Source organism: Excalfactoria chinensis, chromosome 1 (assembly GCF_039878825.1).
Source record: "Excalfactoria chinensis isolate bCotChi1 chromosome 1, bCotChi1.hap2, whole genome shotgun sequence".
Classification (NCBI taxonomy): domain Eukaryota; kingdom Metazoa; phylum Chordata; class Aves; order Galliformes; family Phasianidae; genus Excalfactoria; species Excalfactoria chinensis.
Window position 1 is genome coordinate 80,375,327 of NC_092825.1, and position 23,431 is coordinate 80,398,757.

The following is a 23,431-nucleotide window of genomic DNA, read 5'->3' on the forward strand; positions in this document are numbered from 1 at the left end:
TCGTATAAAACCAACACAACACAGGATTTAAACACACTCCATGTTTCTGAAATGTGATCTGCATTCTAAGTATTGAACTGTGATGATTATCCTACTCTAAAACACAATAAATGGTGTGCTTTTCCAGGATAGTTGAAAAAGCTTTGTACAATTCATGCTAAGCCAGTCAGCCCACAGACATGGCCAACAAGGGGGCTTTAGCATTAGGTTCTACCAGCTCAAGCTCTTTGTTGGACCAAGATTTCACTTTCTACCCATCCAAAGCTGCATTTTAGTCAATAGAAATACCGTAGCAATGAAGGGCTGAGTAAGAAATGTGTACAGACTCTGACTTCTGGATGAACAGTAGTACCACCTAGTTTTGCTGCCATTGCAATTCCAAGCCACTATGCTATCCATTGTTTGACACTCCCCTCACTACCAGTTTCCTAGGAAACAAATTTAGGAGCATATATGCATTAATAATAATGCAGCCTCACTTAAGTTTGGGTTTGGATGATGGACGAGCACTGTCCCTCAATTTGCTTACATTCACCAAACCTGCTACTAAAGCAAATCCAGAGCTTAGGGGAAAGAATGAAAGATCCGTGCTGCCCGTTCTTCATTCACAGCACACATTTGCCTTCGCTGAGCAATCCAGAGAACATCAGCGTCTCTGAAAGTATGTTTTCTTTTTTCTGAGCTTTAAGTGGATGGCAGTTATGATAAAACCTGTCAGGGTTGCTGCTGCGCCACAAACCAAATAGGCAATTCCCAGGAACGGGTTACTTCCTCCACTCCATACCATGGTTGAAAGGATCACGTACTTCTTCCCCTTGAACATGGAAACAGGGAAGTCTGACAGAAGGATGTTAAGGATTCACTAACAAAGTTCACATTACCTCCAGCAGGAGAAAATGTAGAGCTCAAAATCCTTCCCAAGGCACAGAGAGGCTGGAGATCTGTACTTGCTGCAAGAATTCCTTTAAATGACCTGAGAAGCCTCTGCTATCTTAGTCAGAAAACAAACAACAACCACCAATCAGTAACAGCTTCTAGTTATTTTGGATACAGTCTTGGCATAATTCTGGAAATCCTGGGATTTTTAACTGAACATTTCAGATTGATACCGTATGTAATGGCTACTGAGTTAATTTCATACGATCCATAATATTTTTAAGCAGCAAACTAACTCACTTGAAAGCAAACCATTTCAGAAACTTATCATGATGGCACTCTACATACCGTCTATGAGGAATAGTGCTCACCTTTAATTTAACATGCTCTCTAACCACACGGAGCCTTTCGGTGGAGCTATAATGTTGCAAATCCTAACTGCATTAGTTCCAACTGAGGAGAAACTTACAGTCACCACGATGTAATTCCTGTTAATAAAGCAAGGCCTTTAGTCAGCAAAGTTCACACTGTTCTGTGTGCGAGTGCTTTTTCACCAGCACAAAAATTCCTACCAGCCCATAGCTGAAATCCACCAGAGGGCTCTGCTGATACAGGGATGCTGCACAGCTCTCACCGGCAGGGTTACCTCTGGCACTTCTGCATCCCAGTCATGATAACTGCACAGCTGACTAGGCCAAGATTGAATATCTTAGCCACCTCTCCAGATTTCCATCTTCCAGATTTATCCTTTCTGCACAATCTACTACTGCCCTGCAGAAATCAAATGCAAAGCTGGGTGCTGCCATGTGTAACAAGTCTTAATTCCATCTGCTTGGGCTAGAGAAACTCCACCCTAACAGTCATCACCCTTACAGTCAGGCCTGTTCACAACGATTTAGCTTCAAATGTTTTGCTTGTTTTCTTTGCCGCTTTACTATACAAATCCCATCCACTGCTATCACATTGCAATCATCTAGTAGTTAAGGATTGCCTCGGATAATATGAAAGGATACTGTAGGAAATACGGAAAGTATAATTCCCTGCTGGGAGGCCATCACTAAACTGCCCTTTCCGACTGATACGTCGATAAAGGTTTCTGAACGTAGCAAAGGCTGATACTCGCATCCAGATAATGAAGTCATCATTTATATATCCATTATTCTTCTCATCTTCCTCATCTAATGAATACACTGGTTTATGCCAGTATGGAGGTCTTGCTGTTCCTAGTGGAAGAGAATAACAAAACAGGAAAGACATATTGTCAGGAAAAACAGGGGTCAATTACTAATTTCTTTGCCCGCTCACAACCAACATAGAATATGAGAGAAGTTAGACACGCAAGACTGTCCAGTACCACAGAATTATATATGCTGCTAATGCTTTGCATCCCTGGATTTCAACTCACCTCAAACATGAATAAACAATTTAACAGCCCCCAGGGGTTGACCTGCATTAGAAGCCTTAAATACAGGAAAAAAAAAAAAACAACTGCCTTGAAGAAATGAACATATTGTATACGCTGGGTTTTCATCTCTTCAGCAAGCAACATACTCTCGTATTATAAGGATCCTTCATACATATTTACAATCTGCCACATGAAAACTACTTAGATAACTCATTCTCCCTGAAGCAGGGAGATGCGTTGTGCCTACTGTATCCAGCACAGCAATGTCCTGATCCAGAACATGGTGCTTTTAGTCCTACTTCAATATCACAGAATCACAGGGGCTGGAAGGGACCTCCAGAGATCATTGAGTCCGACCTCCTGCAAAGCAGGGCCCCCTACACAAGACTGCACAGGTAGGTGTCCAGGCAGGTCTTGAATATCTCCAGAGGAGAATCCACAACCCCCTGGGCAGCCTGTAATATGGTTTAATCTAAACAAGCAATAGCCCTAGCAAACAATTGTTGGAAACAGCTACTCAAGACATAGGTCTTGCTTGGCTCACAATTAACCTACAGATCTGCAAGGCAGGAAGAAGGGAAACATGATGTGCACTTTTCCTCTTATGCTTTCAGTAGAAAATAATGAGATTGTATCCTTCCTTCTCTGAACAGATTAACCATTTCTTACAAAACCGCTTTCCCCCAGTTTTGACTGTCAATAGGAAAAGAAAGGAACAATTTGGCTAAATCTGGCTGTTGCTCTCATTCACCCTTTAATGCTGCTTCTACCACCAGCTATTTCTCACAGAGGCAATTCCCTTTTCACAGTGGGAAAGCTCTGCACACAGGGAGGGAGACAGGGAAGGTGACGGCCACTGAGAAATAAGGAATGCTAGCAGAGCCATTCTTACCTGCAAATGCAGCAGAGAGATTGTGCGATTCTGGATTGCGAAATTTCACATTTTTATCTGTCCACCAACTGTTCCCAGTCTTCAGCAGCGGCACTTGAATAGCAGATGAGTTCAAATTGTACAAAAGATCAATAGTATCTGCAGGGAATACAAGAAGCAACACATATGAGTGAAAGACAGTCAATCTGATGGCCAGCATGACTAACAAAACCAATACAATGAAACACCTTTCAAATGAATAGAAAAAATAATAATCATAGAATGACTTCAGTTGGAAGTGACCTTAGAGATCATTTGGTTCCAACTTCCTGTTCTCACTACATCTCCAGCTGTTTGTTATTAGTTTATTAGCAGGGCTTGCAGTTCACTCAGCTTTTCCCTTATCTGCTAGCTTGAGTTAAAAACTGTTCTTATGGCAGGGGTCATAATAGATCAGATTTCCAAAGAAGCAGGTGTGCACACAGGTGAAAATCAAATGGATCTGGAATTTACTACAGCTGCCCTTCACAAGTCCTCTGGTGTGGGCAGTTCAGCTACTTGCCGGTAGGTGCTGCATTGCCAAAAACAGACGGGGGGAACACATTAAAAGGGATGAAACAATGGAAGGAGAAGTGCATGGAAGTGTTTTTTCCTTCCTTCTTTCCAAAGAAATCCAATCTGAAATCTAGTCTCTGTGGCTAGGATGTCTCTTCTAGATTTCAGTCTATATGTCTTAACGGCAAATTATGTCCTTCATGAAACCGTATACAAGATCAAACCAATTCACATAAGACTATGGATGCTTCCAGCATCAAAACAACAGAATGCAAACGTACAGATCTAAAGGTCTGAACCAATGTAAAGAGCACACTGTTTTCTTCAAAGCATACTGTTGCAGGAAGGTAGAATGTGTGTTTTCCCAGTTTTTTTAGCAGGGAAGTATATTGTATCTATTGTGTATAGCACTGTTCCCTGTTTCATCAAGACGCAGTTCCTCAGGCCTGCTAGAAAATCACGCTGAAGAGTGAAGGAAGCAGAGCCCTTATTCACCATAGTACCAATGTCATACAAAACTTCTTGTGAGAGAATGACAACATTTTCCAATACTCATCTGGATTGGGACAACATCATAGTTTAAAGTGGAAATTAGTAAAACAGATGTGGAAGGTACTTACCATTGAACATGCTGTTGGCAATAGCACCGCAAGGAGCCATTGGTGTTCCATTCTGGTAAGTGGCAAAGGGTGCACAATAGGTGTTCTGAACCTGCAGAACAATCAAACAATAAAAAACTGTGGGGGTTTTCCTTTGCTGGTTTCCTCCCACTCCTTCTTTTGAAAGGACACTGAATAATTAGGTCTCCAGTACCTTCTGGTCACATCCAAATAACATTCAGATGAATGAGTCTATAGTGGAGGAACAGCTTCCATATCACAGTAAGCAAACAATATAATCTCCAAATTTTACTACTGCCTTGCTAACCCCAGACCACAAAAAGTCATTTGGGGATCTGCTGTTGTAATATAGCTTCAACTTAATAATGTGTTCCAGTGCAGTCCTGACTTTACCTTACAATATCTTATTTTTCTTTCTTTATAATCTTGACCTGCAGTGCTCCAATGATGTAGAACAGCAGATGGAGTTAGTGACATTCCTTCAGCATGGGGAAATCTTAATGTATGAAAACACAGCAGGAAAACCAACAACCCACCTCCAATGTATTGCCCTTTTTCTACCCCAGCTCATGAGAAACTGCAAGTCCTCCAGTTATAGCACAGAAACATTTCCAAATGGCTCAGTTAAGCTGTGTATTGATTGGCACAAAAGCCAAAAGCTGTTGCACCTGAATGCAAACAAGCTGACCAGACGCCTGGAGAAACTGTTACATGGAGAATATGTCTTGAGACTTATAAGAAGTATTCAATAAAAACAACAGATTATTATGGTACAATCATCATATCTGCTGACAGGATAGTGCATGGAAATGCTACTTCTAAGTGAAAAAAACAACCCACGTTCTCTATTTATAAGTAAAAAAAACCTCTGTTAACATGATTTCAGTCTCCAATTTCCTTGTGCATGCACTGCTGCAAGAGATGCCATCTAGCCTCCTATTCAAACTTCTAAATTGCATTTTTCAGAATGCTACATGATGTCGTATTTCACTATGTACCTTTTCCAGCTTCTTGTCCACCTCCAAAGCTAGATGTCATAATGAAAGACTTTGCACAACTTGATTCCCTAAATCCTATAATAAAACCACAGATAAAAAGGTTTTTGGCTAACGCAACTAGAAGGAAGACTAGAAGGAAATGTTTTCTGTAAGTTTATTTGTAAGAGATAACATGTTTAATCTCTATCCCTACACAGACCAGGTTTGAAAACTACAACACTGGTCTGACCCCCTAATTATCTACTCACCTTTCCACTCTTATTTGCTTTTAATGATCATAAAAGTGGAAACTGAACACTGAAAATCTATTATTCCCCCGGAGGCATCTTAAAACATTTACAGTTATGCTTAGTTAGATCTCCATATAGTCAAAGACAGACCTGGTAAAAAATACTGTTCTCATAATACGAAGAATAAAAACTTACATCTACATTTCGGCCCAACAATTGTTCATCACTTCTTGATAGCACGTAACGACGGTGATTTTGATAGAAGTTTTGTAGGCCATAGTACATAAAGACATCACCCTAGAATTCAAGAATGCATCTCTTCAATAAGGCGAGCTCAAGTAGACAAAAAGTCCTATTAACTACTAAAAAAGAGTGTGAAAGAGAGAATAATTCATACTCGTGTATTGGTAACTACATTCTAACTAATTACTTCAGCAGACGCTGGCTATAATCTATTCTGTACCCTTTGAGTTGAAAGCTTTTGTATTTGGCATGAAATTAAACATACTTTAAAACACAACATCAAACCTAAAATGAAAAGGCATCATTAATATTTTACTCAAGACGGTAATGACTGGCCCTGAAACTGCAATGAGTATGAATTATTGAATGGAGTCAGACGCCCATTTGCTACAAAAGGAAGATGCCGAAACAACTTCAAAAAAGAGCCATCAGTTTTAATTCCTGCAGATTTTGTGAAAAATAAGACTGCCTCTCCTCAATTATCCAAGTCCTTTGGAAAGCTCAGTCCTGTAATTAAATGGAGAACGTTAAGCAGGCAAATATGAGCAACAAAGAGGTTTAGTAATCTCTTCAAAAGTCATTATCCAGTTAAATAAACTTCTGATCTCAGACGTAACTATATCTTAAGGGTTACTCAAAGCACGTTAACAATGCCTTTAATACTGAAGTACCACAAAGCAACTTTACAGTTTAATCACACTATAATCTGAAGGGCTCATCTACGCAGTAGAAAGCGTAAGACCCCTTCTGAAGAACATGAGGCGTTTTAGCAGCCTTGGCAACACAACCAGCAGTTCAGGACAGGAAATGAAGGATACTTCTCCCAAATGAAACTGCAGAATGCCACTGCTAGACTTGAATTGTTTCAAGGACCTTGGAGACCAGCAGTGTAATCCCCGTAAAAAGGATTGCAATGGTTTACTTATGACAAGCGGTCAAAGTTTCAGATTTCTTTCTCATTTAAGAGTTTAGCAGTACACTAACAACTCCAGGCCAAGGGCTAGAGTTCTCTACTGACTCAGAGAGAGAAATCACCTCCACAGGCAAACACCACTCCCTTCATCCCCACTTTCTCTTTGGAGATCTCCCATCCAAGGGCAGAGACAGCCTGATCTGGATTATTTTTAAACACAAGCTCCAAACCAACAGCAAATGCAAAACAGTAACATTCTGAGTATTTCACAACCTTAAAAAGTAAAAAGAAAATTCAGACAGGTGCTCTACAGAACAAACTTAGCATATTTTATCATGTATGGACAAAACTATCAGGAGGTACTGAGCAACTTAGTTGGTTTCTCATATCCACTTACCAGCATATCTTCTGCTAGTGTGAAATTAATAGAACAGAGGCATTCATTGTTCCAATTAGAGGAATTTTCACGAAGTTTTGAACAATTTGAACATTTATCTGAATAATCAACCTGTCAGAGAAGTGAACAAGCAGAGACATTGTATTAGAGGACATGAACACAGGAGAAGATCAGTGTTTTAGCTACAAGACCTCTCAAAGCAGTTCTAAGTGACTCTGGATTGCCAACAAAACTGTTAAAATCAACAGAGGTATAGAGAATCAGGACTTGGCCTCAACTGAACATTCACAAATCCCTATTTAAAAGCCACTTAAGAGTTTTTTGACAATTATTGCAGAACCTCCAAATTTGCTCCTTGGCAAAAGAGTGCTGAGAGACAAGCACCCCTGCAGCTTGGTCTGGCTGACCAAGTAACGCCTGATGAAAGTCCACGTGAATTATGGTTCAGCACTCATGAACAGTCTGGGTGTAGTGCCTGAGAGTTGGCTCCAACCAGGAGTCCATTAACAGCAGCAGGTTTAACCAATTCTGCTTCCATCAGGGCTCCCTGTACTTTAATATTTTGCCCAAGCAAATATTTATCTCCTAGTGCCAAACACCCAGAAGAAGGAGATACTTATATTTAATTATTAACACCCAGAGGTGAGAATTACTGCCCATATTTCAGATACTATTTCTCAGTTACCCACTCAGAGCTTGGCTCTCATCAGTGACCATCTTTCTGAGAACTTTCACAGGAATATTGGCTGCTGGATGCATGCAAGACATAAAGCCAATGCTGTCATTTCTATCCAGGCACACAAATCCAATGCTCTTTCTCTCCTCCCCCCTCCTGACAAATACAGACCATTTTCTTTCTTATCATAATGCCAAACACCCCACTCCAAACAGACCTGGATTTCTCTGACGCTGTTTGCAGCTACTATGAGGGAGACTCCCACAGAAAGGCAAAATGCTCCGGTGAGAAAGAAAGTGGAGAGCACAGATGCAATGGTAAGCTGGGGCTTCCATGCCGGTAGCTTCTGTTGTTTGAATGCAGTGTTATCTGGACACCTGGAAGGACATGTTTCTGCTTCTTGTGGAGCAGAACTCTTCTTATTCTTCATATTCTTCTTGATGAGAGGAAGGAACAAAACACTTGTGCTGGACAGTGTTTAAGCTGAGATACAGTCTTTGCTGTTGGGAAACTGTATTGCTTGTTCAGATCTGCATTATGACGAGGAATTACTTATTAACTAGATCTCTCTCTTCCTCCTTTTCTACATTTGTGTATGGATTGCCACGATCAGTTTGTACCAGTCAGATGATTGTGTACTTCGGTCAGTACACCCAGATCATGCTTCCTGAAAAAGCTTATATACTTATTCCTGCCCCACAGTTCAAAAGCATTTGTTATGTCTCATTCATTTGTGTGGATACTGTCAGCTACACTAGAATTTGTGTGATCTCAGGTTCATTATTTCTTCTCCCTTCACTTCTACAGCTGCCCAGCTAACAAACGTGATAAAACAAAAGATCTATTCCAGTTCACTGGATGTCAGTGAGGAGGACCGGAGGGGCTGAGTGCACTGGATACACAACACTATTTTGTAAAAACCAAATAAACTTTCTTAACCTGCATTCATTGCTATTGATTAAGAAGCAATTCAGAGTCTTAAGATGCTTTGTATTGCTTAGCACAACTGGGTAATTCTAAAAATGTCTGATTTGCATCTTGCCATGCAAAAAAAGGCAAAAAAAAGAATCACCCTTCTACTCACAATGACAGAAGAATCACACATAGACAATTTCTTCTCAAGTCCAATGGACAAAAAGTAGAATATTCCTTGAATACTTCAACAGTTTAACCACAATAAACTCTCAGTTTGCTAGACAGATATTTTAAACGTAATTTATCATGTAATAACCACAACAAAAAATAGGATTTGGCCAGCTAGAGAACAGATAAGAGAAAAATACCGTTTTTTGTCAAATAACTAAAATTCATACATTTTCAAAGATATATTAAGGCAAGTGCTAGCTTACCTGCCCCGTGAGAGAAAGAGGTAACTTAGAACCAAGTTGTACAAAGACTTTCACACCCACTTTTGCTCTTAAAAGTGGCACGTAATAGTAAATCTTGTGGGTGAAGGCAACATACATTTGACTTCGCTGCTGCACTGCCTGTACAATAAAAGACTCCGAATAAAAAAGTACAAATAAAACTTCTGTCTTTATTATTAAAAGGGACCTGAGAATAAAGTTACACAGCACATTCTTTCTGCATCAAACGTATCTGAAAATTAAAAATTCTTAATTTAATCACTATTGACTACTTGCAGACAGGATAGAAGTAAAAACCACCTGTAAACCACTTCCTTGTGGGTAAAACTATTAAAAGAGTCCCAGCTTCACAGATCCCTCTCTGCACAGCTTTATAATCCTCATCTCCAGTAGGTCAACTGTTTCTTTCTTTATCTGAGGAAAACAAAATTCAAAGAAAGCATCAAAGGTTAGTGGTAATGCTTCAGCTAAACACCACGATTTTATTTACTTACTAAGGTACTTTACAATCGAACTAGAAATTAAAGGACAAGTTCCCACACAATGCCCTTAGCTCTACAATGATTCCATTTTCCTAGATTCACAGGATATACTGAGTTGGAAGGTACCCACAAGGATCACTGAGTCCAGCTCCTGGCCTCATACAGCACCACTCAAAATCCAAACCCTATGTCTGACAGCAGTGTCCAAAAGCTCTCAGAACTCTGGCAGCTTGGTGCCGTGCCCACAGCCCTGGACAGCCCATTCCATGCCTGCCACCCTGTGGTGCAGACCCTGACCCTAACACCCATCTGCCCCTCCCTTGACACAGCTCCATACCGTTCCCTTGAGCCCTGTTGCTGTCACACAGAGCAGAGCTCAGTGCTGCCCCTCCACTCCCCTCATGAGGGGCTGCAGGTCACCATGGGGCCTCTGCTTTAACATTTGCTCTGCAGTCCTAAGGTACAACTACAGCTCCTTGCAGTCTCATCTAACGTAGCTACACAGTTAATTGGCACAGCTGATTAAACTTGCCACAGCAAGAGATCCATCCTGGACTGCCAGATTTCTGTAGGACTTTACAGTGTATCAATCATCATCAATGAGTCCAAGGGTAGTCCTGCACTATAGCAGCCACACAATGTCTGGGCTGAGACTCCTGAATAAAAGTGAGCGTAAAGGTCAGGTGTAACTAAGCCACATGCAAAGTACTTTGGTTTATAACACGGATATTACTGTACCTTACTGCTTATCTAAAGATCAAAGACAAATGTAAACAAGGGTAAGAACTGATGAGATATTTCAGCAGGAACAGAAGATTCTCTCACTGTGGTAAGCCTAGAATTTCCTTATAGCTTCATTCTTCCTGCTCATGAATAACTTATTTCTGAGCTTCTCCTCAGGTTTATACCCTTCTGCGCACAAGAATGTGTGATGTAAGAAAGTCTAACTAGACTATATTTCTTACAAACCCTTTTGCTTTAATAAAACCTGAGACTTGTTCAGTGCTTACATTGCTTCCAGAAGGAAATAATAAACTGTTTAGCAGAATATTTGAAAAGCTGTACGTTAATCTTACAATAATAATAATTTGAGGCGTTGAGACAGGTCATCAACCTCTATAGAGAAAAATTCCAAAGAGAAAAGTTTGTCCTTTGCTCAGATTTGAAATTACATGATCGATTTTTACGTAAACCTTTACATTATAGTGTAATGCAAGCTTGTAAAAGCAGTCTGATAAACTCATACATTTGACCTCTGGTTTCTTTGAGAGATTACTTCACTGCTTACGATGAATGCAGTGAAGGACAGAAAAACAGAAAAAAGAATCCACCAGCATTAATGAATGACATGTAAAGGCAACTGAAAGAGCACTGATCATCCATTCAGTGAATATAATAGGATACAGGACCATCATGGGGAAGGATTCACATACTTATATATATATATATGTACATATATATATATATATATACACACACACACATATATACATATATATATATGTCTCTCTATATACATATATATATATATAAGAATAATGTTCTTTGTGGTGTAATCTGAGATGTGTGTATATATATGTATATATATATACACATATACATATATATGTATATGTGTGTATGTGTATATGTATATATATATATACGCATATACATATATATGTAAATATATATGTAAATATATATATATACACACACACATTTCAGATTACACCACAAAGAACATTATTCTCCACTGAAGATAAGGACACGAACAGCAGCTAGTCTGCACCTTTAAAATGAAGCAATGGATTTACCCATGAGTAGACGAGGTACATATTTTTCCAGCTGTTCCTGTTTTCTGCACATTTCAATACACAGACTAGTATAACTAAAAGGAAATCGAGCACTGTAACACCTTAAACATATAAAGAAATTATTGACAAAGACAGGTTTGCAATGGAAATGTGTCTCTATGCCTTGTTTCCATCTCTAAAGCCCAATTTTGCCTCCACAACTAATATAGGAAAAAGAAAAATAGTGCATAGAACTGCCAGTTCTCATGCTGGTGGCACTAAAAATCATTTCTTCTCTGAGAAAACCCATGACTATTATTAGCACGTATTTGACAGCCTTTGTAAAGATAAGAGAGTAAGATCTTACTAAGACTGTATTTTGTATTTCCAGTTTGCAAGCTGCTAAACATACCACTATCTTCTACTGCATTAAAATGCACCATTTCAAAAACATTCGCTGGATATTTTTTATCACTGATATTTCTTAGAAAATAACTTTCAGGGATCTACATGCTATTTCCAGCAGGGAAAAAAAAAGCTGTATGATGCCCCACTTACATCACCCAATGTGACAAAAATCTTTGCGTTTTCTGAGTCAACTGCAGGTCTGAAGACTTTTGCTGTAATCACACTCACTATTCTGTAACCATATATAAAAGATCTACCCTTAAGTCAACACTATATCTGATATATATAATTTTTTCTCACTTGGTTTTATCTGAAACTAACCCTGAGTATTACTTTTATAAGTTCATCGATGGTCATTTTCCCTTAACAAAACAGAACTGAATTCTGACCTGTATTCATGCTGTGATTCTCCCTATAGGAAACTGAAAAAGATGGTTCTGGTTTGCAATATCCCCAAATCAAATGTTATCGATATTATATCTATTTTTTCGATGGGTCACCTGTAGGCTACTGTTAGTATATTTACTTAAGCAGACTTGCAAACATCTGTCCCCCTGGCACCAGCACTTGTATACTATCCTGAGGCAATATGCCTGTGAATGCAGGTTCTCTGGTCTTCGAAATCTTACAGTTCAGTGCTAGCACTGTACAAAAGCTTCTCAAGCATTTACCACAAGAGGGAGCCTCCTTGCCTCTGTACGCAAATCTGTACTTTGCTTCATTTCTGCAGTGTATTTTTTGCAGGGTGCTTTATCCAAGATAATTAGAAAGCTGCATCTTTGTGTGTGGGGGACTATAAAATAGAGCACATTCAAAGACAGAAGCAGGTGCAGAGGAGTAATGACTGACCATTTCTTCCACTTGTGAAACAGCTTCCTATCTACATGTAAGAAAGTCTTTTCCCACTGTAGAACGTGTACCAGCCTGTGAAAACATGCAGTCAAATGGGAGTTTTCTAGCAAGGGCTACTAGAGGAATCCACCTCTTTCTGCTGGCTAGATACCAGCTGACGGCCCACAGCATATGGTAAAAGTATCCTGTCATAGCAATTAATGTGGAAGTTTGATTACAGAATTAAAAAGCATGGGGAGCTGTTTTAAAAAGAGTCTACAAATGATGGATGGTTCTACATAGATTGTAACCAACCTCTTGCCAAAAACTAACTGTACGGTACTGACTGTACAAAGTTATGTTACTCTCAGAGACCAATAAATGCCATCCAAAGCTGTATTTAGTTTTTGAGGAAACTTCTTTTCATGAAGTCCTCCTACTGAGAATTTCCCAGGAACAGGCAGAACAACTAACTAGCATAAACAGCAGAAATCTACAGCACAGCTGTATCAGTCACAGCTGTGACCTGTAACAACAACAATAACAAAAGAAACCAACTTCCTCAAGAGGTAATTTTGAGATCCGAAAGTACAGACTTGCAAGTCAAACACTGACTTGTTTTTGTGTTCCTAGACTGCTAAGTCTGCTTTACAGAAGTAAATCCTTACTGACCAAGGCACTGGAATCAAAAGCACTGAGTACACAGAATATTATATATACAGGTGCTCCTACAGTACCTCAGGGATATCCATCATTCTCCTTAGTTTCTGATCTCTCCAGTTCCAATCCAGAATAATGTATTTCGTAGAGTTCAAACACAGGCCATCTAAAAAAGACAACATAACATGTGCTTATCAAAATCATTTTTTGTGTTTTACATCTTTTGCTGTCTGTTCCCAAGGAAACAAATCTTTGAACACTACATTTGTGCTTGGAAAACTAATGCAGTGACACTGCAAACTCCCTTAACCACATAATCCTATGCCTTTTTGGAAGATAAACACAAAAGCAGAACTGTTGCCAGGCTTGTCAGGAGCTAACATCCTGCCAGCACGTAATTCCTCAAGCTTCCTCTTGATGAAACCACAAGAGTTGAATTTCCACAGCTTATGAGGAGCTGGTAAGTTACAAGGACCTTAGCCTGAAAAATCTTATTAATGTGAATCGACGGCGTTTAGGAATTTACAGGACCAAGTGCTACACAAATGTGAGTCAGGTCAGTGCTGCTGCTGAAGGATTCCTTTATGCTCCTAACAAATCCTGGTCCTTTCTGGACCTGCCGTCCAGCAGCTCTTCTATTTTCCCCCATTTATGTATTTCATTTTATCATACACAAATCATAACTAAAATCAGCAAGCAGATCTTCTCCACCCCATACAAAAATTTACACTGAGCTCAGAGTGACACATGATACAATGATTTCTGCCATTACTTCCTTTTGATTTACTTGCAGTGTTTGGTTTCCTGGAACTTTCAATCTTACACCATGGTTTTGCAATCATTTTCAAGTCAGCATAAATCAATATTTCTGCCAAAGGAGGAAGTCCCCCACCTTTGCCTGTTCATTACCTGATTTTATGTGCATGCTGGTTTTGTTTTAATTGGGATCAGTTCTAATTGAGATCAGGCCATTGAGCTTCCAAACATACCTTTGTGCTAGAACAAGAGACAGGATGGAGTGACTAAGTGGGTACTGACTGTGAGGGAGGCACAACTTTTCCCTTCTCTTGTAACACCAATTTATTCCAGCTTAAAGTGTTCATTAAATCAACTGTTATATAATCTTGACCTTGTTCTGACTGACAAAGTAGAAGAGGAAAAGCAAAACTGCAGAGCTTAGTTCCTAAATCCATGGACTCGCACCAACCTAAGTCCTTCAAAGTCTTTCTTGCTGTGAGATCAAGTGTAGGCTACCTGTTGAAAAAATCCTCCTTTTTCTCCTACCTTGCTCCACCAGTGCTTTTATCCTCCCAGGAGTTCCAACTCCAATGTGGAACACACCTTTCTCCAACATATTCATGTGTTCTTTTATCTGATTCGAAGAAAGAGAAACCACAGTGAAGCCACAATTGTTTCAGATTTCTTCTCAAAGAGCATATCCAAGCTGGAAATAAATTCAGGATTACACAGTATCTCTTTCTAGACTACTATCTAGTAAGAAACACTATTCATCTATCAAGCTGTCAAGTTGATCTATCTGAGGAGAGCATAACAGTCAGCTGGGCAACGCGCTTCTTATTTTCAGCTTCGAATACCTGCAATTGCATCAACTATTTCTGGAAGTGAGAACAGTAGGTTTTCTTTAGTATTTAAACAAAGTCTCTGTAAATATTTGGAATACCAACAAATTTGACTCAGCTCAAAACTCGCTCAAGACGATGACACTGGAAAAAAATGAAATAAAGCAAGTGACATTTGTGTTTGACAGTATTTATATCAAAGGCTAAATTTCCACCTTGTTACTTCCCATATCCCCACAACTTGTGCTCTCCAGCACGTATGAATACTGGATAACAAGACAATCTCACCAGCATATGCAAATGTGTGTGTTTCTACAAATGTGTGAGCCTTCAATTTTTAACAGGCAAAATACATCTGAATGAGCATCTCACAGTAACGTGGAATATCTTTAACACATAGCAAACGCATAAATATTTACACTCTGCACGGGATTTTGCCAGAATTACTGGGGATGGTATTTGGCTGGATTTCTTCAAGAATCAAAACCTGAAGAAAAACATGCTAAAATGTAATGCACTATTGTTAAATGTAAAAAACATGGTATGACGCTAATTAGTTGTTTAGTTCTTCTATCACCTTTGCAGCTTTCTTACCTTTATGTGCTTTGCAAACAATTTCAGAACTCTGCAGTCACCTTTGAATGCTGTCATTGACCTAGGAATAAAAAAAAAATGAAGAAGGAAATGCAAGAATCAGGGCTGAGAATAAGACCACACAGGAGGAAAACAAAACTAGCCAGGATTTCTCAACATACTTGAGACACACAGTTTCCCAGTGACCCACGCTAGTGCTCCAAACACTACGTACAGTCTCCCTTCACTACTTGCAGTGATAAACAGCTGGACAAATACAACAGCAGATATCAGTAGAGGGCAATATTGCTTAGATAGCTTCTCAGATAAAGTTGAACAGTTCCAGCTTGTTCTTCCACAGCCAACAGTTTCAAAACCGACTAATCATCAAATTCTAATTAAAAAATTGCTCTGTTACTGACATATAGGCATCAATGAACATGTGCATGCAGGCAAAGGAAAGAGCTGTGTATGTATGAATGTACATTTTACAAGATCTTCCTGCAGCATGGCTGCTGAAAAAGCCTGGCCTGACACATGTTTTTCTGCTCAGATTGTCCAAGTTCCAGAGGAGAAAAACTCATTTGTCTGAAAACTTGACTTATTCTTTTGATGGTCTATTTGAGAATGGACTAAGAACTCCGTGCTTTGTATTAGTCAAGCAGGGGACTATATAGTTGGTACTTAAAGAATCTCATTTAAGACACTTTCTCTGTATGCTTTTTGTGGTGAGCCAAGTTTTCAGACTTCTCTTGCACAAGCCTAGAGGTTTATATCCAGGTATACAGATAAACCACACAGATGGTAATATCTGCATACAGGAGCTAAGCACTACAGGCACACCTGCAATGTCTATGCTTGTAAGTGTGACAAACTTCCCAACTCTATCTTTCTGTACAACATATAAGCAAATCTTAGGGAGCAGGGTCAAGACACAGTTGACAACTGTGAAATCTCCAAAGTATATGTTAATTCATCCAGTCTTTTGGAATGACACAGGGGAAGAGAGAGAGGAAAAAGGAAGACATGGGCACAGATTCAAAGGCACTCGGGCCACACATATACATTGTCATTTGGGGCTATGCAATGCACTGTATCATTGTTTTTGGTGCTAACAGCATCATGGCCCGACAGCCATGACTTCTACTGTGGATTAGGATGCTTTATGGGTTTACTTTGTTCCCACGTATAACACGTTGCATGTTCTTCCCAGATTGGTTACACTTTAGTTTTGTTTTTCAACAGAAATAGTGCTTCCATGCAACTGAGCTACTAAGTGTTACTTTAGGCTAAAACCAAACACCGCACTCCCACAGTTTAAAGCAGCAAGGGATATTGCATCAGTTTCAGTCAGTAAATTTGTTGGCTAGCAGTGAACAGTGTCCCAGTTTTGCCTTTACGTCTGCGGTTCCAAGACAAAACCTCTGACTGACAGCCAACCTCAGCATAACGTTTGCTATCAACGTACTTGATGAGTTCCAAGGAACGAAGGGCAGAACTGCAGATAACCAGCATCACCACCGACTTCTTCTCCTTGTGGTTCTTACGGAATTTTGCCCACTTAGGACAAACTGCAATGAAAAAGCCCACATACACATGCAGAGAAAGTACTACTTATATACATGCCACAACTTTAAATTACAAGAGTACATGATGAATGGTAGCCAGTAACAAGAACACACATGCTGACTCCTATGAGGTCTGGATCTCTGGCAACACTTTCACATTTAGTCATGGCTGAGAAACTGGAAAATGAAATACCCAAGATAGATAAAATACAGATATATTATAACGCTGAACAAATTAGATAGCATTAAAAACAAACGTTTGGGAAGGCGACAAGCCCACTGTCTTCCATTTGTCACATATGGTAATTTGTACCAGGTAAAACCAATTGAAACATCTACCAGACCAGGAGTTCTACACAAATAGGTAAAAGAGAACAATAATTCTCTTGGTTCACATCAGGAGGCAGTGGCAAAACCATTACTGTAAGATAATACATATCTACTCAAGAAGCCACAACAAACAACTTATGATAAATAATCCCAAGCAGTTTGAAGAAACTCTAAAACATTTAGGTCCAAAAAAAAAAAAAAAAAAAAAACAAAAATAAAACAAAACACCTCTCACAAAACAAGCAAACAATTTCATAATTAAAAATATTTGAGAGTGAAGATAAAAGCTATAATAATAGCACGTAAAAAATGCTTTTCACACAACTTTTATCTCATCCAGGCCGACATTTTAACTTACTTTCCTTCAGGTATGAAGAAAAACTGTGGGTGAGATCATTGGCTGGCAGAAAGCAAGAATCTGGAAACATTAAAGGAGAAAATGCTTTTGTTGATGTAAAGAAAAAAAGAGCTTAAATGTTTGCGGTGCAGTCATTAGTTAGTTACACTGATGAAATCATATGGATGTTAAAATCCATCATCAATACATCTTGTGAAAAAAGACTCAAGAACACCTCATGTAACTGAGGCTTTAAACTGGATAAATCAATGAGGGTAACACTTCGCCATCCATTTACAATTCCTCCATTTTATCCCACCATTAAACTCTGAACGCAATGGTGATCACATGGTTTAAAACAAGTTTCCATATATTTTTAACCGCAATCAAGTAAAGGCTTTTGCCAAAAGTGTAAATACAAGAACCTACCAGTAAATGAGATACTGGTCACTCACCCATCAGTGAACTGGCTTTACTTTCTGGCCTTGCATATTGTGGCAATTTACCTATGAATACTAGCCCTAACAATAGCACCTATAGTGCACTGGTACACCTGTTTTCATTTCCTACTGACTGCCTGTCTTTCACCTATGTTATTAAGAAGTAAATCCGAAAAGGACCATAGATGACATGCTATTTGCCTTTAAGGTCCATTATAAGGGCAAGGAAGAAAGACAATGTCCCAACTAAGGTAGTCAGGAAAGTCCTTTTCTGTAGTGCCTTTGTAGAAAAAAGGAGCTTCTTAAAAATGTTGATTCAAATTAGATGACCTGAAAACCTGCCATAGCTGCTATAGGTCTTTTCCCTAATGGAATAGTAGTCCCCTTCACAGCATTAACAACCCTGTATTCAGGGACTCACACATTTGCTGCCATTTTGCATGAAGCACTGCACCTCAGGGTGTCTCTCTCTGGAATGAGATGTTAGCTGACTTGTTTTAACTAAGTTAAAGAGGTCTCCCTACACGTACTACATATGTTCATGTGGATGGCACACTGTGCTAATGCAGCCACTGTCAGTCCATGGCTTCTACCACAACAGACAGTGTGACAGACTTGGTTTGTAGATGGTGCCCACCTGTATAGTTTCTTGAGAACAGCTACTCTCCGTCACTATATCCTTCATTTAATTGGTGTTGTCTTGCCAAAAACTTCTATTTTGCCCCAGTCCTTTCCATTAAAACCAGAGCCTGACATTTATTGGGGCTCCAGCTCCAAAGGGAGTTGAATGTGTACAACTGAGATATCATCAGCTGATTTAATTTTAAAATTACATTTAAAAAATGTTTGTGATGCTGGTGGGGAAGGGCAGAGACTGGTAAAGTACCATACATGTTTGGTGGTAGGGAGGAGAACTCTCATCACCCCCCACAGTCCTTTTCCCCAGTGGGCAAAATACGTTAGCTGTGGTTTTGCTGTTCTGAATACACTGAGTTGCATTACTGACTAAACCATTCAGAAGGTGTTTTCTAAAGCATACGAGCCCCAGTTACCAACTTTTCATCAACACTCCAGCAAAACTTAGTATTAACAACTTTTATTCAAAGTTTCAAAAGGGGGAGAAAACCCACATAGTCTCAGCATGCAGCAAGAGATCCCGCTGACTACAAACGCGACCTTCTGCACTGCGTCAGTTAACAAGAACACACAACTCTAAGTAGTTGCTTATTTGCTCAGTGCTTTGACGTGAATGACTTGACAGCTGTAGAAGTTTAGTGAACTGCTTGGCTTCTCAACCTCCAACTCCCAGCACAAAAAGAAAGATTAAAAATCTCCATCCAACCCTAGAGCCATGTGGAAATGGATCACTTCACTAACCTAAACACCTCTTTCAATAAGAAAGAAACTAAAGCAATTTATTATTTGCTAAATCTCTACATGCCTAGAAATATTTAACATAAGCTTTTGAAAGCAATCTATACGGGCCTTTTCCAGGTTTTCTTGATTCAATAAGAAAGCTGAACCTGGCCTGAAGAAATAAGGAATGGTCAACTCATGATCCTAAAGAGAAGCATATTTATTAGAAAGCCAGGCTTAAACAATAAAAGAGAGAAAGCATTGCTGGACTAGAAGTTTTGGGATAGGTTACCTACAGTTCAAGAAGTATTAATATATATGCAGATTTGTTACCAGACAGTTTGTTCTTCATATGCACTCTCAACAAATTATGGAATAATGCCTAGAAAATGACAGTGCCTCTTCATCTCTAGAGTAAGAGGCAGAGAACATTGCCTTAATCTCTAATACAGTCTCAAGCTGACAGACAGAAGCTACCCCTGCTCTCTCCTGCTTTGACTTTTCTATCATTAGCTTTGAACTGGAGACAGTAAAGGAAACCAAGAGGATCTTAGTCATGGTTAATACTTGCTCATTTTCAACTTGGACCAAAACTACCATCTATTTTCATGCCACTCCCTGAAAATCAATTGTGTTCTACATTTCATAACCATACCAGGATCACGTTTTGTTATTTCTATGTCAGCTCCTCTCAGTCTTCCTATTACACATCTGGGTAGATGTGGATAATCCCAGAAATGAAGTATATTTTCAAAGCCTTTCTCAGCCAGCATCAAGGAACATACTAATTAGGAATCATGAAATTTCTATTAGAAAAGCAAGCTCCTAAAATTAATACCTTATTATAAAAAAAAACACATTCTTTACGTGTTATTTTTTCCTTTTTCATATCCAATACAGAAGAAACACTCGTATTTGTTTCAAAGAAATTATCACCTCTTCTTAGCAGAGAAGTAGTTCATGGTATAAACAAATATTCAAACAAATATTGCAACTCACAAGGCCTGTCCCAAAAGTATCTTTTTTTCTACAGAAAAAGAACTTACTTGTGTCATGATAATAATAATACTAAATAATAATAATAATAATATACATATTTGCCCAATATATATTATATAGGACAAATTACCTGGCAGTTTTAATTCCTCTATTTCGATCACTGAACGTTTTGTACCAAAGTGTTGACTAAGCAGATTCTTTAGATCCTCAGGGACACCAGGTTTTGGAGGAGATTTGTCCAGAACATCAGAAATTTTCTTCTAAAAAGACAAGTAATGGCGTATGTTATTTCTGTTGTATCTGCTCTTAGCATAGATAACATCATTATAAATAAACATTCTTCCACAACTTTAAACAGTGAATTGCATTAACAAAAGCTTAAATAGAAAAAGGTCTTCAAACAGGACAAGATTCCCATTGTCTTTAGTGATAATGCAGACTTCTGAATCAAGCTCAGATACTCTTAACACAATAGCCTGTGACCCTGAAGACAGAAAGCTCTGTTCGCTTACCTAAAATGCTTCCGTAACAAAAACATAACTGAGAGGCTCTTTCATAGGTTTTGCTGCTGTAGCAGCTCAAAAGCTGAGTTTCCTCATCATTTGTTTTAACTTATTGTTCTTAAAGCATTAGTAACAGGAATCAAATGATACTGTAAGACAGCTACATTTTAAGTTAAAAAGGGTAACTATCCATCTCTTTGGGAAGAGAAGATGGTTAACTAGAGTCACAATATACATTATCACAGAAGCAGTGATAAAATTGAGTTTAAAGCTCACCAAACCAGAAATCAAGCAGAAAGAGTTTAGCAGCTGTTTTGCTCTTCCAAAATGTCTTATTTTTTCTAACCTCACTAGTATTTTTTGAGATTGAAGAATAGTTGATAATGATTACATTGTACGCCCTAGGAATGTTAGCAAGTAACAGATTTGAATTTTCACTGAAAAGAAACTGCTATCATATTTTCCTCACATAATTAAAATGGATGATTGAGGGAGAACAGCCCGTGCTTCCCATTATCTGAATGATCTGCCAGCATTTAAGAATACAGCAGATTTTCAAGGATAGATACATTCTGGAGAGAACAGAATGGATCTGAAGCCCTTCTTATTCTCACTGAGAAATAAGTCATTTGTGAAAGGGCAGCTTGCAGTTTCTCAGCTGCACAAGCTAAGCTGAACTTGCTGTCATACAGATGAGTGGCAGTATAAGCCTGGAAGTGAAGAGCAGAAGGACAGCATGGTTACAACAGAGCATCTGTGAAGAAAAGTGATCCTGTAGAGAGACAAAACGGGCCTGGAACCACTTTTAGCAGCTGCAGAGGTGTGGTAGATAACTGCAGGGCTTATATGTTCCTCTAGGTCTGTCTTTGGTGTGTCCCAAAGCCCTCTGTGGTCACTGGAAGACTCTCCAGTGGCCTTATGGCTGATCGGCTTCTGTAGTACCTGAATCTGCAGTATTCCTTCCCAGGCTTTACTGTCATTTGACACTGTCACATTTTTTCTGCCTTGCAACAATTGCAGGGCCACAGGCCACCTACAGAACACACAGCTATCACGAGGTCCACAAACAAACTCCTTTCTTATTCCTAGCAAATATAAAAGGCAGGGCCCTAAGGAGAAATGCTCTTCTCCAGCTCCAGCTTCTTCAGTGACCTGCATTTGGGAATAATCGGTTTAGCAGACAATAACACAGAAGTGTTGGGCTCATTTCACTTGGTAACTCAGTGTAAGCTGTCATTCCTCAGGACCATTATGTCATTCACTGGACCACTTGATTCCTCCAAAAAAATTATGGCACCCATGAGAGGAGAAGCCTGATACTAATGAGAAAGCCCATAAGAGTAAGGACACCTGAACAAACTCTCTTCCTTTGAGGAGAGCTATGGGGAAATGGCCCAAATACAGGAAGTTTTATTATTTTTCTTTCAATTTGTTCCAGGTGCTTAAAAGCAAAGGTGTTTTTTGTGCTTTTCTTTTGTTGTTGTTGTTGCTGTTGTTCCCCCTCCCCTCCTATTTCATGAGAGGAGTTTGCTTGGAAACAACGGATCAATCTGATAAATATTTCCTGACACATTCACCAGCAGGCTGTGTACATCATTTCAGATGCCTAGACTCAGTGAAACTAAAGGTGTAACCAAATGCTTGTTGTTTACCTAGGAACAGGGTCTTTCCCCTAGGGCTGGTGCACCACTCTCCACTGTGGGATGCTTTCACTCAGCAGAAGCGGATCAAACTTCACGGACACTTCTGCCAGAGCTGCTTTTAAAGCTAAATTCAACTCTACCCCTCTACCCATTCACTAGCTGATTAAGAGGCCTGACATAACATGAAAAAGCCACCTCTGCCTTGTGAGGGAGCCAAGTACTTAACACAGGCTGTCCCAAAAGACAATCAACTTGCCTAGTGCCATATTATTTCCATCCAGACAGCAGACTGTTTGTTGTTGAATGAGGATGGAGTGTGGCCAGACGGTCAGCCCAGAGGATTTATTTATATACTTATGCCAGGAGAAGAGGGAACAAGGGCAGTTATTGGTGCAAAGGATGCTGAAGACTGTTCACATAGCTGAATCAGGACAGATTCTGCAGAAACTGAACTGCCATCTTTCTTTGATCGTTTCATTTTCCTGCAAGCTGGGTATAAATAATGCACAACTCTTGAGAAGAGCATAGGCACGATTCTTCAGTTCAGTTCATGTAATGAATGGATAATTTGAGTGAAGTCATAAGAGTAGGAATTTTTATTCTTCTCTATAATAAAGGCCACAACACTCTGTAGCTTCACACAGCAACAAGGTTACCCCAATTTGGAATCTCCAAACAGCAGGCACACCCACTGCAGGTACACAACAGGGATTCATACCTTCTTTCGCTTCTTTGCTTTTAGAGTGCTCTCCGGTGTTTCTTCAGGCTGACTGAGAAAACACTCGGTAGGCTGCA

At 39.3% G+C, this 23,431-nt stretch overlaps 2 protein-coding genes across 4 annotated transcripts in view; both read right to left on the reverse strand.

Annotated features, from left to right (window-relative positions):
• Positions 1 to 505: 505 nt before the first annotated feature.
• On the reverse strand, positions 506 to 8,361 carry LOC140247471 (cell cycle control protein 50C-like). Its single transcript, XM_072327192.1, has 7 exons — positions 8,002 to 8,361; positions 7,109 to 7,219; positions 5,751 to 5,852; positions 4,328 to 4,418; positions 3,174 to 3,311; positions 1,890 to 2,099; positions 506 to 837 (listed from the first exon to the last, which is right to left on the reverse strand). Exons 1-7 carry the CDS (start codon positions 8,212 to 8,214, stop codon positions 647 to 649), a joined length of 1,056 nt encoding a protein of 351 aa, XP_072183293.1. The 5' UTR covers positions 8,215 to 8,361; the 3' UTR covers positions 506 to 646.
• Positions 8,362 to 8,890: 529 nt separating this feature from the next.
• The window catches only part of CMSS1 (cms1 ribosomal small subunit homolog), a 222,109-nt gene continuing 207,568 nt past the window's right edge, over positions 8,891 to 23,431 (reverse strand). Inside the window, exons 3-10 of one of the 3 annotated variants that reach the window (XM_072327194.1) lie at positions 23,355 to 23,426; positions 20,621 to 20,750; positions 17,717 to 17,776; positions 16,929 to 17,031; positions 15,482 to 15,542; positions 14,592 to 14,679; positions 13,385 to 13,473; positions 8,891 to 9,565 (exon numbers count right to left, since the gene is read on the reverse strand). In XM_072327194.1, the coding sequence (XP_072183295.1) occupies positions 9,482 to 9,565; positions 13,385 to 13,473; positions 14,592 to 14,679; positions 15,482 to 15,542; positions 16,929 to 17,031; positions 17,717 to 17,776; positions 20,621 to 20,750; positions 23,355 to 23,426 (687 nt within the window). In that variant the 3' untranslated portion in view covers positions 8,891 to 9,481. The remainder of the gene's footprint in view (positions 9,566 to 13,384; positions 13,474 to 14,591; positions 14,680 to 15,481; positions 15,543 to 16,928; positions 17,032 to 17,716; positions 17,777 to 20,620; positions 20,751 to 23,354; positions 23,427 to 23,431) is intronic. The other 2 variants (XM_072327196.1, XM_072327193.1) reach the window with 2 other exon arrangements.

Coding starts and splice junctions, on each gene's coding strand:
- LOC140247471 (XM_072327192.1), bottom strand. CDS start 8,214: ATGAAGAATAAGAAGAGTTCTGCTCCACAAGAAGCAGAAACATGTCCT. Junction 4,419..5,750: donor TGTTGGGCCGAAATGTAGAT/GTAAGTTTTTAT, acceptor ATTGTTCTGCAG/GTTCAGAACACCTATTGTGC. Junction 838..1,889: donor TACTTTCCGTATTTCCTACA/GTATCCTTTCAT, acceptor TCCTTCTGTCAG/ACTTCCCTGTTTCCATGTTC.